Source organism: Cupressus sempervirens, chromosome 3 (assembly GCF_028749045.1).
Source record: "Cupressus sempervirens isolate cs-2001-9-10 chromosome 3, ASM2874904v1, whole genome shotgun sequence".
Lineage (NCBI taxonomy): Eukaryota > Viridiplantae > Streptophyta > Pinopsida > Cupressales > Cupressaceae > Cupressus > Cupressus sempervirens.
Window position 1 is genome coordinate 471,325,135 of NC_143120.1, and position 20,126 is coordinate 471,345,260.

General features: G+C 36.3%; 1 protein-coding gene across 1 annotated transcript; it reads left to right on the forward strand.

Moving 5' to 3' along the window:
• Positions 1 to 1,725: 1,725 nt before the first annotated feature.
• LOC149567179 (DNA-directed RNA polymerase subunit 10-like protein) lies at positions 1,726 to 19,774 on the forward strand. The gene is made up of 4 exons (XM_089820364.1): positions 1,726 to 1,904; positions 1,988 to 2,046; positions 19,221 to 19,315; positions 19,441 to 19,774. Exons 1-4 carry the CDS (start codon positions 1,869 to 1,871, stop codon positions 19,464 to 19,466), a joined length of 216 nt encoding a protein of 71 aa, XP_089676490.1. The 5' UTR covers positions 1,726 to 1,868; the 3' UTR covers positions 19,467 to 19,774.
• The last annotated feature ends 352 nt before the right edge of the window (positions 19,775 to 20,126 follow it).

A 20,126-nucleotide genomic window follows, 5' to 3' on the forward strand; every position in this document is an offset into this window, starting at 1 on the left:
CAACTAGAGGAAGATATAAACGTGTATGCAAGAAAGGTTGATATTCCAATGCCTCATTCCTAAATGAGGATGTTGACAAGGAAGAAACCAAAGGGGAATTTAGAGACCAACCTAGAGGGAAGAACAAATGTAAACATAGTTGCTTGGAAAAATGTACAAAGGACTACCCTAGGACCAAAATTAGAATGAGGACTTCAACAGATGAACAAAAGAATCCAAATTGTATATTAGTCATCTATATTTTAAGTTAGGCCATTTTTTATGTTATTACAGCTTCTCAGATATCTCGTACTCTGGTTTTATACTTTGCTTTAGATTTCTTAGACTACTTTGATACTTTAGTGGTATTATATCTCAAACTCTCGTAAGACACTTTGATTATCTCTTGATAATCTTTGTTTTGCTTATCTCATTTTATGTATTATAGTTTTCCTTATTTCTCCTTATTTTGGTATAAAGGAAATCTCCAACTTTTTGTGTAAATATATACTCTTAAGATAACCTGGGTTTAGTTCTTATAAGGTAACTTTGACCTACTCAATGTTGATCTATTGCTATGCTAATGACATTCGACTTTAATCTCTAGATCTTGTCACTCTTATAAGGTATAATATTGCCTACTAGATTATTTTCCTACAAAGAGTTTGCTTGACTAAGCTGAAATACAAATTTATAAGATGATAGATAAACATATATACATATAGTAACTTAAATTTGCTTGTATTTGGCTGTATCATATACAAAGATGATGTTTGTCTAATTAAATAATTATATTAACTATGATAAAAATAAAGTTGAGGATGTGATTATCACTAACTTATGATTAATTCTTCACATATGACTAACTGGTGGTGATGTAAAATAAAGGTTACATTGATCCTCTATTATTATTATATTTGTTGCTAATAAGGATGATAGATTTGGAAATATATGGGTAATATTTTACAATAGGCACTAGATTATCATATCAGGAGAAATGTAAATCAAAGGATCCATGGCTAATTTTTGGCAAGATTAGATCAGATGCATGTCTATATTAAATGGAAGATAATTCAGAAACAAAGTAAAACACCTGAGCTTGTCCTCAGTGTATGTGAATAAAACAATGTGAGAGGTGTAATTTGTAAGGATTCTGTATGAATTAAGAGTTTGTTAAATCGATACAATGAATTATGTAATCAAAATGCACTCTCCATGTAATTGTAAATGAGGAAGTCCATTCCCTCATAAATACCCTGTAGCACACACATAAGATGATTGCAAAAATTTGATATATTTCTTTGCAAGACCAAAGGTTTTCTCTAATCGACTCTTTCCTACCGATGCCCCTAATGAGTCGACATGTAAATAAAGCAATTATTAATAAAACATATTCGACCATAACCTTTTACCCCCCCAAAATAAAACTTATTAATATATTTATATCATTTCTACAATCCTTTTCTTTTATATATTTCACTCATGTCTACGAATTGACATTAAGAAAAAGAGGATTTTAATTTAAACATATAACATATATTTGTAAAAATGATAGCCATAAAATTAAATTATAAAAAACAAATAAATTTATGAAAATTAGACATAAAATTATCATAAAAAAATAAAGTAAAATTATAAAAAATTAAATAAATTAAGACTAATGTAAATAAATTTATCCACGCAAGGTCTAGGAGTGAATTGGGGTGACCTCCTACGTTCCACTCTCACCGCCTACTACTATCTGTACCCTAGCTCACTGACTTAAAAATAAAAGTAAAGTCCACCATTTTCGTATGCTAGGCCTATAAACTGAGTGGAAGAAGAGAAAAGTTTCCTTCCACTGGTGTTCGAGTGAAACCCTCCAGAGAAAAAACCAGCTGTTAGTAACCATGATTATCCCTGTGCGATGTTTCACCTGCGGAAAGGTAAGGAAATCCCTCCGTCCTCCTTATTGCTGGGTTTGGGTTGCGTTTCAGCTTGTTTTTTAGTGACCCGTACTTCATGGCAGGTGATTGGGAACAAATGGGATCAGTACCTCGATCTTCTTCAGGCTGATTATCCTGAAGGGTAAGTTTTTCCTCCTCTTCACATTTTCTTTTTAAATGATCTCATTTAACGAATAATAAAATTCAATGCCCAGAAAAAGAAACTAAATATTATGATTGCGCCAGGCTAAGGGCACTGGAGTTTTGTTCGTTTAAAATTTACAAAGAAGGTGTGGGGAGTCTCTTTGGAAGGCTTTAAATCTTACACCAGGTTTAGATTTTAGGCAGTGTATTTGTATCAATCTTTAGTCCATAGCTAGGTCGATGCTCTACTTTAGCTCGATGAATAAGCGTGTCAAAACTCTTTAGTTTGGGTAACCATGGAAGACGAAACCCAGCAACACATATATATAACCCATTCAAGCTATGTTGGCAAACTTAAGTTTATGGCAATTGGCAGAGATACGTATGGCGAAATTTGGGAGAGAAAACACATAGGCTTAATAAGAATATATTCAAATCGGAAATGAATTCAGACTCTTATTGGAGGAATTGCAAGTATGTTTTCTTTATTTCGTGGATATTTGTTTAGGACCTAGGTCATACTCCCAGGCTAGCATGCGAGACACCGTTGTGTGAAGAAGGGAACGTTACATTTTTTTTCAATTTTTTTTTTTCAAATCTGAGCTCCTTGCTGTCTTGTTAATTATGTCTTGCCAATCTGAATATCAATATACTACTTGCTTGCTGGTAGAAAAATAAAAATAAACATGTAAAAGATTAATTCATGCAATCGTATTTCACATGTATGCTCCTTTTAATTGGCAGTTAAGACAACAAGAAGCAATGCGGTGATATTTCATCACAATGAAAACTGTTATCACCATTTTCAATAAATAACAGTTATATACCATTTTCAATAAATAACAGTAAACCTCAGTTGAAAAATTATACATAAGCTTCAAACAGTAAACCTCAATTGAGAATCTTTACACGAGGGTCTATCTTCACAGACAGGGTTTTGGCTAATGCTAAACTCTCTTCTACCTCCTATAAGCATTCCCTGTTGCATAGCATGGTATAATGTCTCACAACAGTTAACAGCGAGAACTACAATCATTCCCTTGTGGTGAAGATGATGGCTTGAGGGCTTTACAGAACCGAAGCAACAAAAATACCTTCTGCTTGCATTGTACACGTGCACGGGTGTCCATGGATTGGAAATGTTGATTTTCAGTGATTCAATTCCGATTCACACTGCCCTCCAATAAGAAATGATGCTTCATGTGCCACTGCCCCTGTAGCATAACCTTAAAAGCCTAAAGACCTACAACTGGAATTGTTGCATGTAAGGTCCAGATACACATCTCTATCATTCCAAATGATTACGAAAACCTTTGAAATGATATGAATACCCCAGTAACTCCTCGCTGAAGCTTGGAATCCCTGGCCACAGCAGGAGAGCCTGCAAACAAAGAACTTAAGAGAATAGGGTATTCTTCTTTGATTACCTAAGTTCCAAACTTATATCCTGGGTTAGTTCACTCTTAGACTCTTACTCCATCTTTTGTGCATGGTAGAGGTGATGAAAAAAGAATCTGTTTGAGTTTTCCTCCTTATTTCTGGATGAAATAAATGTGGAAAATTTGCTTGTTGACTTTAAGCAATGTGTATTAGAAAACACTATTGTTTGTCACTCAAAGCCCTTGAAATAGTCAAATATTTATAATTTTTGTTGTATTTCTCAGGATCTGCTGCAAATGTAATTGCACTGTCGTCTTCAGTATATGCTTTTCAAAATGCAACTCTCTCTCTTATAGCATAATCCATGAAGGGATATGTTAATATAATAATTTATTATTTAAACACATATGAAGGGACATATCCATTTGTTAATATAATAATTTAAACACACACATAACTCCAGTTTAGTCTCTTGAGTTTATCCAACTGAAGCTACCAAACGTTAATACTCCCTCTTAGCTAGGGAGGATAAAGACAAGAGAGATATACACCATTTGTAATATTAGGCATGACAAATTTTAAGGATATCTTTGATTAGAGATTTCCATCATTTTTATATGACATATAATATCAAGAGTATTGGTCTTCAGAATATCAACATATGATATTCATCAAAACTTTGAGTAATGATCTCTAGAATATCAACACTTGATATTCACCATGTACTCAATAAGGTGACGGTCTGCAGAATATCAACATATGATATTCATCATTTTGATATCGCATATGAGTTACTCCTTTTAAAGCCTTAGTTACCTCCATCCCTATGAAGTCCCAACATTTAAAAAAAAACATGCTAGAAACCTATCCGGCCGTGGAGATTTATTTGGATTCATTTTCTTGAGGGCTATAGTTACATCCTCAAAGGTAAATTTTCCCAACGTTTCATTTTGATCTTTGGATATAAGCTTTGGGATGTTCTTAACGATGCTTTCTTGTGCCCCTAGGTTCTAGTTACCATTAATATTGAAGATTTCTTCAAAGTACTTTATCGCTTCTTTTACAATGTCATTTGGGTCCTCCAATTTTTCCCCATCCTTATTTTGAATGGAAGTGATTCTATTATCTATTCTACACTGTTTTGTACTGTTGAGAAAGAATTTTCTATTTCTATCTCCTGCTTCTAGCTATGTTTCTCTTGACATATGTCTCCAAAGCAATTCCTCTTTGGTTAAGATGTCTTCATCATAGATGGACTACTGGCAGAGGACTGTTCGAGTTGCAAAAATTGGCTGAGTTTTCTGGCTTGCCGAGTTTTTATGACTTTTACTGGTGTGAAAAACTTGCAGAATTTTTGGCAAGAACTTGTTGAGTTGTTAAGTTTTTCTTAAAAACTTGGTCGTAGTTTTATAACAATAGTTCAAGGCAAAAAACAGCCCAAATCAGTTTCATTTCTCATTTCTTCACTCGTATTTTGCTGAGAGGGCAAAATTCTTCCAAACACATGCAAACTGATTTCGATCGATTTGAAGTGGACTTGAGTTAGGTTTGAAGCACATTTGTAGTGTGTTTTGAGCAGAGTTTTTGAAGAGGATGACATCAATGATTTGAAGAGGCAGGCTATAGAGGAAGGCATGGATTTGGTTTCACGTTGGATGACATTGAGTTGAATGAGTAGTCACTGCTAGCGTTAGGAGAAGCTAGAGGCAGAGCTATATCTAGGATTGAAGACAAGCCACAAACTGAGTTAGACATATCGAGCAAGAAGGTAATCATGGACAGTGCAGACTTCTAAGATTAGACCCTCTAGTTTTATCTCTCCCTTAATTTTTATTAGAATTGAGAAGAGGAAGATGTAATTGGAATGATGGATTTACTTTTAGTTTTATATAAATTATTTACTATTTTGCTTCCAGCCATGAGTCTTCCTCAGGAAAATGCGATGTTGTACCCATCTCATGTTTAAATATATCTAACTTGTTTGTTTGTGTTTTCATTTATTGAATCATTGGACGTAATCTTCTCATTGAATTTTATAAAAAAATGCATTTCTAATTAAATTGAAGCAATTTTTTAAGTTGCCAAGTTTTTGCTGAAAACTGGCTGAGTTTTCCCCAAATTTATTTTTCAGACTTTGGTGAGTTTTTGGCATTTGGCGAGTTTACCAACTATGGTTTTCATAATCCTTCATTAGGCACTTCTCTCTTTCATATAAGACTAAATCCATCCCTTTCTCAATAACCTCCTTGTTAGATTCTCCAATTCTTCCTTGTTTGCAAAGATATTCCCAAAGTGTTCAGAGTTCCATACCTTAAGCCTTTACTTAATAATTACTAGTTGGTTAACCACTTGGTAAAGTTTAGACCTAGAGGTCACAATCTCATTCCACCATTTTTCTATCATCTTTAGAAAGCACTCTTCCTTGAACCACATTTGTTCAAATTTGAAAGGACAGTTGTCTAGCTTTTTATCCTTTATGATGCGTTAGTCAACTGGGTAGTGATCCAAACCTGAGATGGGTAAATTGCGAGTAAAATCACTCCACCATTCTTTGGATCTAATTGACACCTGTCCATATACTTGCAGAAGATATCTTTAGAAACAGTGATTCAATTGACATCAGCAAACTAATAAAAAACCCTTCAACACTCACTAATAACAATCTCTGATCTTTGGCCATCTATGGGGTTTGGTTTTGCAGTCAAACGTTTATGCCATGTCTACTACAAAAATGTCATGATCTGAAAGTAATTTAGATTTAATTCAAAAAATTAACAAAAGTCAGCCAACTAACACGAGGCAACATACAACAGTAAAATAAAATATGTCTAGTAGAAATCACCTCTATGTCTGTCAGTCCCTCTCCTTCCTATCCAACCTATCTATCCTTCCTGTCCATCCTTCCATCGGAGCACGCTGTCTTCTCTGATTCTAGGATCATATGGATGCATGACCCTGGCTGACACTGGTACAGGAAGGGGAGCTGATGCTTCTACAGGGATATAGGAGGCGCTGCTGTATCTGGGACAGCTACCGGTGGTCCCATTGCAATAGGTGGAACTACAATGGGAGGGGCTGCTTCTGTCTGAGGGGAGAGATGATCATTGATCCTCTTATTATGCTGTTCCTGATTTTTCAGGTCTGCAAGGTAGTTCTGGAGGGTGTTTGCAAATTGAGTTCTCTCAGGAGTGGCTCTGGTCCATGTGTATCCATTTGAAATCTGTCTCGTCCTGTAGTAGTCTTCAAACCTTCTTTGGGAGAGCTTTAAAGTGATGGTAACCTGGAAGACAATTCAAAATATGTGAGTCTCCTCAGAGTCTCAGCAGGAGACCTTGGTACACCATTAATAAACTATTATTCCTAATTTTCCAAATTGACTACAATATATCGATTGATAGAGTAGAAAGAAAAGCATTGTGATCTTTTTGAAGCTCCAGCATATTGCTAGTCACTATCTTGGACTCAAGGATGCTATTATGCATAGATAATCGAAACATATTCCAAATCTTCTTGGCAACTAAGCAATCAATAAAAGATACATGAAAGTGTCATGTAACCTGCAGATAGGGCATATTTTAAGATCACTATTGGGATGCTTGACGGAGTTTCTGCAGCAAGAATTTCTAGAAAAACCACTTTTTTTTTTGGAGCAATCGGATCACCCCAAAGATTGTCAACACAAGTCTTGCATTAAGAGTGAGGGAGTTCAAGGGACCAACATTGCTTGAGGTGAGTAAAGATATCAAAGCTGTCAACAAGGAGAGAATATGAATCCTTTACCTCAATGGCTGCAAGAGGGGAGTCATTTGGCCAACAGAGAGAGAGAGGAATCTCAAATGATTGATGACACATGGCAAGGGAAAGGAGATGGAAAGTGTAATATCCCCTTTTTGGGAACATTAGAAAATTACTAGCCCAACTTGTAAAATAATTAAAAGTGACTTTGGAGTTAAACTAAAACAATTTAAAAATTCTGTTTTAATTAATAAGGGGAAAAGGTGAGAAAGGGGCAATAAGATGAAAGACAGAATGGGAATCTGAAGAGTGATGTGGTTGAGCATTAAAGAGGAAGTCTCATTCATTTTGGGAATGCTTGGTTTGTGATTCAGGTTTCAGTTTCTTTCTTGGAGAGCTATTTGGAAAAGCTTCAGCTTTCATCAAGCCTGAGGACGGAAACCCTCATGCTTGTAGATAGTGGATGCAACTCCATTGTCCATAGAGACATTGCACCAGGTGTCTCGCGTGTGCTTACAGGTTCGTTCCTGACTTTAAATCTGTATTTAAGATTGGATATTTTGATAGCTAGTTATTGTATTGCTGTTGTATAATGCAATAACATATTCAAAGGCATTTTTTGAGAATCTACTGGTTTATATTTTGCTGGTTTACATTGCATCATTCATCTGTTTAAGTTCTCAATTTTTTTTAAAGTTAAAACCGGGCAAATATCCATTGGGGATATTACAGTGGTGTTAGAGCATCGGCCCTGCCATTCTGTGGGATATATTTAGAGCCTCGATCTTACCATCCTGTGAAGTTGTGCTTACAGAAGTTGTATCAAACCTGTTTGCATGCCAGCGTATGAGGGTTTATGAGTAACAAACATTTACAAAAGTTTGATAATTATCTGGGTATCTAAAGCCTGGCTTAATATTTTTGAAGTAGAAGCGATGAATATGTGTAAAACACAAAATGAGACTTGTTGTGATAAATATTGTCAGTGGAGAAATCTGAAGATGAATCAAAGCTCAGATTCTTTGGTATTCACGGAGGCATAGTTGGACGTTAATAAGGAATATTATTTCTGGAACTTTTTTCTAGCAAAATTGATAAAATTTGTCAACAGCTGTCAAGGCTTTGTAATTTCTTGCCCAAGCCACTTTGGAAATTCTTCAAACGCAGAAAAATAATAATTTTGGGTCATCCTTCTATTGCTCAGGACTTAAACAAGTGAAGCCATTCTCATCGTAAGTTTTGGACAACGAGGACAAGAGTTTGCGATGCCATTACACAAAATATTGGATGTTGTTTCTGGAGAATATTGCATGAGGTATTCCTAATTGTTTTTTATTGCCGTAGAACTCCATAGCATAGCTTTCCAATATCTATATCAAAGGACCACAGGCATTTTCCAGGAGCAATTTTTTTTTGAGCAAAGACGGAAGTTTCAGTCTTAGAAGGAAACAATATGAGATTCTGACTTTGTGGCAAACGAAGTATAACGTCATGAGAGCCTTTTTAGCAGAAACCAGTGTCAGAAGGGTTTTTTACATTCCTGATAGCTAGAATCTTTTCTGGAGTCGAGTAACACTTTGGGCGTGACTGAATGTGGAATCAAAGCTAATCACGGTTGCTAGTGAATAGTCAATGAGTGTTTTAAATGATTTAATGCCAAATATTGAGAATTGTATTGTTTGCTGTCAAAAGACATCTTCTGTCACAAATGGATAAATCAAACTATGTAGATGGATGTCGGGCCTGAGTTATTCTAAAACACACTTACCAGGGAATTGTTTTTGTGACGGTATTTGGCAGGAACGACACTCAATTTGGAAAAATGCGATCTGAAACCAAGCAAACTGGGTAAATGAACCTTGAAAAGAGAAGTCGACTGAAGAGAAGAGATATAACTACGGGTTGTAATGATTGTCTTGACGTTACAAACCACCTATGCAGCAGTTGGGTTAAGAAGATATTTGAGGTGTCAATACACTTAAAACTGCTGTAGCTTTGATTTGGTACACCACAGATATACTGTTATGTTTTATAATATTAGCCGTAATTATATTTGGCAGGTCCAAATATATTTATTTCAAACAATCATGTGTTTTCTCTAAAGTTTCGGGAGCATTGGCAATGGTTTTAAAGTAATTGTTATTGCTAAAGGAATGTTTGTCGGGCGTATGTTGAAGATAAATAAAAGGCGAGTCTCATCAGATTTGCAGCTAGAGGAAGGCACGTAAGTTGGAGACTCTGGAATAGGCAGCGCATGCTAAGCTATTTTGGATGAAATAGTTTCTCTATTTGTCGTGAATAGCCAGGTAATTAAGTTTTGCAAATCATTATCAGTGACAGAAGATTTGTAGACGGAATCCAGAAATTGAAATGGTTTCTTTAATTTGTGCTACACGTGGAGTTGAGTTTTTATCAATCATCATTGAACAATAATACTTTGAGAAAATACAGAGTTGTAATGTTGGGAGGATGTTGAAATTCTTCAACTAAACAGGTTCACCATCAGTTGATCAAGAATGCTAAAAAAAAACTTAGTGGAAGCATATCCATATGATCAGTACAAGCTTGAATACTTTACCAGAGCTGTAGATAGCAGTCACTCTCAAGCATTATACAACGAGATTACTGGTTGTGAGGAGACAGTTTCAACTTGCTGGTAGCTATATTCTGGAACCCGAATTCACTCCTAGCTGGGCAATGTTCAGGACTGGAGGTCAAGTACAGACTGTTATTTCCTGTTATCTCTGGAAAATATATTGGCATTCAGTCATCTTGGAACACCCATCTGCAAAGAGACATTCAGACCTTATCGACAGTTTGACAGTGATTGGGCTTAAGTTCATAATAGGGTGGGTTGAATTAGGTAACAGGAAGATTAGTATCAGGCTGTGTCGCAAGGTTTGCTGAATTTTCGGCTCCAGGTTCAAAATTTGGCGAACTTTAAAATTATAAAAAAAATTGAGATAAATTCATTCTAAATTCGTCTGAAAGCAGGTCGTGTTTCTGAAACTGTGAGTGCAGGTCGCAGGTCATGGGTTACGAATTCTCCCGTCTGGTTACACATTCTACCATCTGCTTTCTCGGTTGCTTTCAAGACATTAACCTCTCTGCTTTTCCCTCTGCTTTCAGCTTCTCTTTAACTCTGCAACGAATGGTGTCTGAACAAACCTCGGCTACCATTCCTCTCTGTCGGCAACAACGTCTGAACTAAATTCGACTTCCATTACTCTCCATCGGCTGTTTGGGGCACGACATTTTGATTTTTATGTTCAAAGATTATTTATTTAATAGGTTTAGTTGGTAGTTTTCAATTTTTATTATAGTATGTTAAATGTTTAACGTTTAGATTATTTAATTTTAGGTTTAGTTAATAGTTATCAATTTTTATTATCATGTCTTGTTATTATTAATTTATTACTATAATTAATTTTATATAATTTATCAATTATTAAAACATGCCAATATTATTTTTTATTATATAATAATAGATTGCATATATTTATAATTAAACATGTTAATATTAATATTATTTTATATTATTTATCAATTATTAAAACATATAATAATAAAAATGGTATATACTTAAAAACAAAATTACGTTAGGCTAATTTAATGTCGAATTTTTTTCTTTTTTTTGATTTGTCGAACTTCATCCGAACTTCATGGTTGTCGAACTCGAACTCGAACTTGAACCTTGTGACTTAGGTATCAGGGACAGTTTACACATTTCATGTGAACAAACCTTGGCATCAGGTTGGGGACATAACAGTGGCAGCTTCAGAATCTTCTTTGTTTCACCAAGACTCCTAACTGGGTTTTGTATGGAGCATGATTATCGACATTTCTATCGATGATGTGTGAAGTCTTTGTTGTTGAAGATAACTTAGTTCAAACTTACAGAATGGTCTTAACCTGCATTGCAATTAAATTATGATACATTGGTTTGAAGGGACATTAGTGTCTCTCAACCTGGTATAATCTGCGTGGGACTGGTAAGAGCACCCAGGAAATTCTGAAGAGCTTTACAAAATATCTATTGTACATTAGAAATTGAGGAGTCCAATTCATTGGTCTAAAATCTAGATACATCAGATTGTGACTGTGATAGGCTCAGCGCAGTCAATCTCCTTCGTACAGGGCAGCTTAACTGAGAAAGCTTATTCACTGATATTCGAGGCTAGATAGCAAAACTGAACTATGAAGCCATTATAAAAGCTCTTAGAACTGGAGCATCTTATCTCAGCTTCATTCTATTTGAGGAGAATTGTGAGGGTGCAAGCTGAAACAAAAGACAAAGTCTGATTGATTTTGTGAGCGTCACATTGAATTGTCATGGGAAAGGTACACAGCTTTGAAAAGGTTAGACACGGATTCGAAAAGGTTAGAAATGATCTTATTAAGATACAAGAGCAGTTAGCCCAGAATTTCCAGTCTGGTATAAGAGCTGAAACAATGAGCATATATAATGAGTACAACAAATTCCCTCCACAGATTCAGAAAGATAACCCTTAATGGATTATGTGGACTTTCATCCAATGCTGCAAAATAAGACTGATATGGCAAAAACGAAATATTAGGAATTGGTCAAGGATCTCCTTGTGGAAGATAAGTTTAGATATTTGTATGAGAAAGACAATAATCGTCTACTGGTGGTTTTGGAAAAGTAGAGCAACCAACCATCACACCTTCTCATGAACATGTCTGAGAAGTTAAACATGGTACAGGTTTCTTGATTGGTAGTATGGAGATAGAGGTCTCTAGCGGGGCTGCAAACACTAGTGCTCTTGATAAGCATGTTGGTAAAACTTTGGAGGAGATGTCCAAATAACCAATGATATGGACTAAAAATCTTTTGCAAGTATTGATGTTGATTTTGATTTGGGCTTATGGGTCACTACATATGGTATGGATTCTCCTTGTGATGCATTTATTTCTGAGTATGATGCTGCCCCATATTCTTTTTCACAATTGAGTATAAATGATGGCATTCATGATATTAATATGTATGATGAAACACTTTTTCCCACCTCATATGCATTCGACTTATCTCATGCACCTACTAGTTCACCTTATTTGGAGAGTCAAATGAAAGTAACGGAACGAAAAATAAATTAGAAGAGATAGAGGAAGGTGAAATTCTTGAGGAAAGGAGTCGTTCTCTGGTTTTAGAGGAAACACAGATTGTTGTGCTCCAGTTTCATGAGTCTCCCCTGTGTAAAGAGATTATATCCTTTAAGAATGGCTTTGAATCCAAAGAAATGGATGGGAAATCTGAAAAGAAGGAACCTAAACAGAAGCAGACTCAAAGAAAAAAGAAAAGAAAAGAAAGGTACTACTGTTTCTGAAGGTGTGGAGACTAGGAGCATCAGGGGGAACAATGATTTTGTGGAAGCGATCCTTGTTCTTAGGTACCTTGTTGAATGCTAATAAACATTTAATGGTGATTAAAATTAAAAGTATTGCCCAGAATAATGATTGGCTTATTGTCAATGTATATGCACCTAACATCGAGAGTGCAAGAAAAGAAGACAAAAAGGACTCCAAGAGGAGTTCTCACATTTGTAGGTAATTAAGGAAGGATTGAAAACAATGAAATCAGATTACCTACACCTTCTTTTAGATCGGGATCATCTCTTTGATCTTACATAGATTTACTTAGAAGCATTGAGGAAGAAGGAAGCAGAAGTAGACGTATGTACCTATGACCTCACGAATGCTAAGGACACCCTTGAGGCTACTTTAGTGGCATTTCATGAAGGAGAAGATCAAATTGCTAAGTTAAGTCAGAAATTAGATTTGACATGCTCTAATTCTGCCCAATATTCAGATATGACCATTGAGGAGGTGGTTAGTGGTGATAGTGTGAGGGTTGATCAGGTTAAGCCGAATTCATCCACTTCTAGTCGATGGATGGTACTTTATGGTGAGCTATTTGTAAAGGTTGAGGTAATGCATTGGGACTATATAGTGATGAGTGCTCATCACTTTTCGTTTGATCCACATGTGGAGGATTTGATGAGCCGCAAGTGTGGGTTGACTCAGAGATCTCACAACAACAAGTATTTGAATTAAGGTGGTGATGGGAGATAACTTACAGGGGTACTAACCAGTTTTTTACTATAATGATGTGTATTCGAGTGGGTTGCTTACTTCCATGTCACAGGGATGTCATGCGGATACTAGTTTACAGGTTGATTATGGTGTCAATTACCACTAGCTAGATCACTTGCAGAGTCAACAGATCCATAGGGATGTTAAATAGTCTGGTTGTAGTTATGAGGTTGTTGATACCCTTAGTGGTTTGTATCTCCTTATGGACAATGGATGTGTGAGAGTTGGTTTCTTTTGGACCCAAGTCTTGATAGAGTTAGCAGTATAGCTTGGTTGGGTTTTACTAATGGGCTTCACGAATCTTGGCATGGTGAAGATGAGAATTTGGATAGTTGGCGTGATGTTTGTCCTTACATAGTGGAGGGAGGGGAGATAGGATGGCTTTTTGAGTTGCTCTCTTTTGAGATGCTCTCTTTTGAGATGTTTACTCTTACGATACCTATTATTAGATTACTCCACGATTTCCAGTAGGGTGCTATGATTTATTAGGTAATTTGGTAGATATTATCCTATTCATGGGCACATGCATTATTGGAGTTAGTGGGTGATATCAGGGACATGACAGGTTTTTATTTGCGATCCAGGGATCATAGTGGTAGATTGGTTGCATCCTTATTGTTGGTTTTGTAGTTTGGTATATCTTGATTATATAGTTACTAGTATGAGCTATTGAGCGCCTTGCAAATGGACAAGCGGCCTTGGTATTGGATTATGGACTCATGATTGCTTGAGGGCAAGCAATCTTGAGGAGGGTGGACTTGTCATGTCCCCTTTTTACGAACATTAGAAAATTACTAGCCCAACTTATAAAATAATTATAAGTGACTTTGGAGTTAAACTAAAACAATTTAAAAAGTCTCTTTTAATTAATAAGGGGAAAAGGTGACAAAGGGGCAATAAGACTTAAGACAGAATAAGAATTTGAATAGTCACGGTTGAGCATTAAAAGAGGAAGTCTCATTCATTTTGGGAATGCTTGGTTTATGATTCATATTTTAGTTTCTCTCATGGAGAGCTATTTGGAAAAACTTCAGCTTTCATCCAGTCTAAGGTCGGAAACCCTTGTGTTGGTAGACAATGGATGCAACCTCATTGCCCATAGAAATGTTACACCAGGTCTCTCATGTGTGCTTACAAGTTCTTTCTCATTTTTCCAATCTGTATTTAAGATTTGGATATTTTGATAGCTGGTTTTTGTATTGCTGTCGTATAATGCAGTAACATATTCTAAGGCATTTTTTGAGAGTCTACTAGGTTATATTGTTGGTTTACATTGCATCATTCATCTGTTTATGTTTTGAAATTTTTTTTAAGTTAAAATAGAAAGGCAAGCCTATATGAGGATGGAGAAAGTTTTGAATTGTTCAGAGAGAATACAAAACTTGGAATGGAGGACCTCTTATTCCATAAGTTGATCATCACAAATGATATCAAACATCACCTTAATACCTTTATTGGCCAAAAGCTTAGCCAAGCAATCTTGTACAGGGCAAAGGGTTTGCCTTTGTGTACCAAGTTCTAACATATAGATTTTTCTCCAGAGGAAGAGTTATTGTTTGTAAGACCAACTCCACCCGAGTTGAGATGTTTCAAGTGAGAACTTTCTTGTGATTAGGTCACTCATGGGAATATTACGAAGCAAATAGTTAATGGGAGGGTATTACTATAATAGATAGTTTCTATTATTATTATTATCGTTTATTATTTAATTTAATGGTCATCTATTGTAATTGTTTGTAAGACCAACTCCACTTGAGTTGAGATGTTTCAAGTGAACTTTCTTGTGATTAGGTCACCCACAGGAATGTTACGAAGCAAATAGTTAATGGGAGGGTATTACGATAATAGATAGTTTCTATTATTATTATTATCGTTTATTATTTAATTTAATGGTCATCTATTGTAAATTTTCTTTAAATATTAGAATGTTTCCCCAAGCATCCAACAAAGCCAAACAACTTCACAACTTGCGTTGATTGTTCCTCTATATTCAACCTCTGTAAAGGAGAGAGAAACAACTTGTTGCTTATTATTGGTCCATGTGATGGCACTACAACCCAAATTGAACACATCCAAAAGTTGACTTTTTATCATCAACAAAACTTGCCTAGTTTGAATTTGTGAACCCACTAAGTTTAGGATTAGAACTCCAAGAGTAAAGAAGTTCATAGTCAGTAGTATCCTTCACATAACGAAGCACACCTTTTGCTGACATCCAATTATCAGCCTTAGGAGCTGTCATAAAATGTGAGATGTAGCTCACTGGGAAGCTAATATCAGCTCTAGTAGTAGAGAGGTAGATGAGGTTGCCTACTAGTTGCCTGTATGTAGTATCATCAATTGGAGGAGAATAAGACGTGGTTGATAACTTCAGACCTTTCTCCATGGGTGTAGATGCAGGCTTGCAATCCTGCATACGAAACTTGTCTAATAAAGCCCTGACATATTTGGATCGAGAAATGAATATACTAGTAGACTGTTGCCAAACCTCAACACCTAGGCAATAATGCACGAGCCCAAGGTCAGCCATATCAAAAGATTGGCATAAACTCTCGTTGATTCTTTGAATCAAAGATGTTGATCTAGTGATGATTGAATCATTCACATAAATGACCATAATGATGATGTCACTGTCAGTAGTCTTGATTTACAAATTTGAGTGTGAAGAAATCCTTTTGAAGTCGTGATCACTGAGGTATTTATTAGTTTTCAAACCATAGAGAGCATTCACCAATCTAAGAACTTGACATTCTTTACCATAACCTTGAAACCAAGAGGCTGCATCATGTAAACCTCTTCTTGTGGGCCACCATTTAGGAAAGCACACTTGATGTCCATCTGATGTACCTTCCAGCCAAATTGTGCTGCCATGGCTAGCACTAATCTGACTGTGGTCATCTTTGAGTAGGAGCAAAGGTCTCCTCATAATCAATGCCCTAACGCTGAGAAAAGCCCTTTGCAACTAAATGAGCTTTGTACTTATCCAAAATACCATCAGAGTTGTATTTGGTTTTGTAAACCCATTTGCAGCCAATGGGTTTCTTCCCTAGTGGAAGATCAAAAAGGACCCAGGTGTTATTCTTCAGTGGGCTCTGGTGTTTAGATGTCATGGCCTGTTCCTTCTTTAGAATTTCGTTAGCCTCAGAATATGTTTGAGGTTCAAACACACTGTGAATGTTGGCCATGAGAGAAAAGTTAACTGACTTTGTAGATTTGCTCTTTTTTCGAGCAGTTCTCCCATCAGTAAGCTCATAATCGTGAAGATCAGTAAGTGTCTTAGCCCACCAGTTAGGCCAAAGAGGAGAATGACCAACATTAGATTCAAGGGAGGCTCTATGATTAGGTTCCTCATTAGAAGAATCAGGATCAAATTCAGTTGGAGCTTTTGCATATCTAGGTGATCTCACAGGAGAAATCAGAGGTGTGTGTATAGGAATCACTGTTATAATTGGAGCTGCAGGAGCTGTTGGAGCCCTACCATTAGGTGGATCTAATGGAAGCCGAACTCCCAAGTCATGTGCCTTCATTGACTGGTTTGCTAGTTTAGGAACAAGAGAAACATACATGAATGGTCCTCGCTACTCATCAAAGACTACATCATGACTGTACATGAGATGAGATGTGTCATTGTCAATCAAGCGATAGGCTTTGTGAAGACTATTGTATCTAACAACATGAGTTTTTGACTCTTGGCATCCAACTTGGTGCATGATGCATCAGGGATCCAAACAAAAACAAGAGCATAAAAAACCTTCAGGTGATTGATTTTGGGCTTGCGACCTGACCAAGCCTCTTTCGGAGTTTTACCTTTGACCGCCACTGTAGGTTACCGGTTCAATAGATAAATTGCAGTGTTAAATGCTTCTGCCCAAAACTTCTTCGAAACATGTTTGTGTTTGATCGTGGATCGAGCCATCTCATGATTATTCTGTTCCGACATTCAACTACATTGTTTTGTTGTGGTGTGTGGGGTGTGGTTAATTGGCATTTGATGCTATGAGTATCACAAAAGTTAGAGAATTCATTAGAACAAGATTCCCCTCCTTTGTTTGACCTAAGAGCAATAATAGATCTCCCAGACTCTTTTTCAACTAAAGGTTTAAACTTATGAAATATAGTGAATGCTTTTGATTTCTTTTAAAGAAAATATACCCACATTTTCCTACTGAAATCATCAACAAACAACAAAAAATACTTGGACACAAGAACAAAAGGAGTCGCCATAGGGCCGCAGACATCAGCATGAACACGCTGAAGTACTTGAGTAGCTCATCATGAATTGCCATTTGTGAAAGATGTGCGATGTTGCTTCCGAGCTTGGCGTGCATCGCAAACTCTAAGCTGCTGAGTCTGAATCTCTAGCAATCTGAGGACAATCTCTTCTCAAGCAAGTTGAGAGAGATAGTGCACATTTAAGTTCCCAAACTGCTGATGCTGAAGGGTGCTGACGGAAGACCACCGAGCAGCCATAGCTAAGTCCCTAGAATCACCAAAATCAGTAAGTCTGAAAAGACCATGATCGTCAAGACCTACTGCAACAATAGACTGAGTCACCCTATCAGTGATGGTGCACTAATGTGATCTGGAGGTGGCATCCAATTGACTGAGAGTGTTTCTGCCTTCATTGTTTGCTTGGATAGAGAACCTGCATTTTTCTCCATTAAAAGGGTAGCCAAGGCTGAGTAAATGGGTTAAGAGGACAGCCTCTGCTCACACGAATGAGAGGCCTCCTCGAAGGGTAAGAATACTCTCAGAGGTCGAAGTTGCAGAGTGTTTCATGGGTGGCTAATCTTCTCAAAAATGAAATAAAATCAGATCTCTCTTGAGCAACTGTCAGCCATATATATATATATAGATATATCAGACCCTCAAATTAAGGTTTATACAATTGACACAGTAATCACCCTTTAATCAGTAGTATTGAGGACAATCTAACCTTGGTAGGTTGTCAAGCTAATTGACATTGTGTTTGCTATTCACCCTATTGATACTTTTGAGTCTCTTATAATTGAACCTGAAGAAATCAGTCCTCAACTCCATAGGTCCAGGCAAGGGACATTACATCTGGTTGCTCCATAATTTTTGTCCTATTTAATACACTCACTGCCTAATTAAATGAAGTCATTGCCGAGTATCTTGATAATTGAGTAATTCTCTTCCATGCGTCACTATGTTGGCCACTCTTCAATCTGAATCATATACCAATATATTTAGACAAGTTAACAATTACATCTATTAATAATCATTGCTATCTTTTATAGAGATTCGTGCTCCATTTAAGTATCGCTGGATTATTAAATAGATTTAGGCATCACTATTCTATTATGTAGATCCCTACTATAAGTCTGGGTGTTAAGTTCACTACTTGTTTTGGGTCATCTTAGTCACTCCTCAGGTTTGATATTCATGTTGGAGACACGATGAATTTAGTGAATTTTTTTCCAGTTGCTTGTGGAATTCAGGAATAGAGGGCTGATTGTTGGGTCATTCAAAGGCATGAAAAAGCTGAAACAACTCTCTCAAGTTGTTTCCATGATTGTGACAAAAAGAGTATTCCAGTAATTGTGTATTAGCTAAGCAAGATGGCTTTTGTGATTTAATTTTGTTACTTGCATTTGGCAGTGGAATTTCTTTCCAATGACATTGTAATGATGGAATGTGATCATTACAATCCTCAACCCGAGTTTTTGTTTTATGAAGATTTTGATATAAAAGCTCTTTTTGGTCAAATAATTATTGCATTCACAGTGAAGACCCTATGAGGGAGCTCTTATGTACTCAGACCTTACGTAAAGACTGGAAGGATGGATTTTGAAGAAATCTTTTTCTGTTGTTTTTTCGATGGCATGACACACATCTGTGTCATTTTAGTTGGAAGCATATCGTGTTTTAGTTGACTGTTAAACAATATACCTATTGTTTATGTATCTTCTATTGTATCTACAGTGATGCTCTTGATGCTCTTGGATTGGTGAGGTACTGCTGCAGGCGCATGCTTATGACTCATGTGGACCTCATTGAGAAACTTCTAAATTACAATAGTATGTTAGAGCTTTTAAATACTAACATGGTTTACGTTAAAAGTTCCATATTGTCTTTAAATATTCAGCTCTCATTTCCTGTTATTCATTTTTTAAGTGCACTGAACTTTGCTTTTGTCTTGCAGCTTTAGAAAGAAGTGATGGAAATTAGTCACGAAGCTAGCGATGGTCTAAGATGTATGCAATTTTGTTTTGATGATCTTGGAAGTGGTTATATAATAGACATGATAGAAATCTATAATATTATGTATATTTTATGAGTTTGGCTAGTACGTGCTTGAACCTTATGTTACTGATACACTTTCTAATACGATGTTTGCCCATGCCCCATGATAACAATAACAAATGTCTCTTGTGCTTTTGGAATACTGGTGGTTTACACTTTGTATTTGAATGCTTCGTATATGTATCACGTTCAATTATATAAAGCCTATAATGTCAGAATGGTTACATTTTAAACTTCCCATCTCTTAGTTTATGATCACTTGGTGCCTATGATGTAGAGTTAAAGTTTTTTTGAATTTTTCACAATTGCTTTTTAAAACTATGTTGCATTAACGATGCTACATTGGCTTTGGGGAACATGGGGATGGGGCAACGACGGGGCATTTTTTTTTCAATTGTGTATGGGGGAAGGGGGAGCGGGGAAGGGCCTTACTTTGGAGTTGGTGGTGGAGGGCTGGCAGAGGTGGGTGATGTTATATATATTATGTACTTATATGCAATACTCAAAATGCTAGTTTTGAAAAAAAATATAAAAGTATAAGAAGCAAATACTAAATACTTCAACATTGAACTAGTGAACTTGAAA

Bases quoted from the DNA above. Each gene is read 5' to 3' on its own strand.
- LOC149567179 (XM_089820364.1), top strand. From the start codon at position 1,869: ATGATTATCCCTGTGCGATGTTTCACCTGCGGAAAG. The intron at 1,905-1,987 runs GTAAGGAAATCC...ACTTCATGGCAG, and splicing joins GATGTTTCACCTGCGGAAAG to GTGATTGGGAACAAATGGGA. The intron at 2,047-19,220 runs GTAAGTTTTTCC...TTGTATCTACAG, and splicing joins CAGGCTGATTATCCTGAAGG to TGATGCTCTTGATGCTCTTG.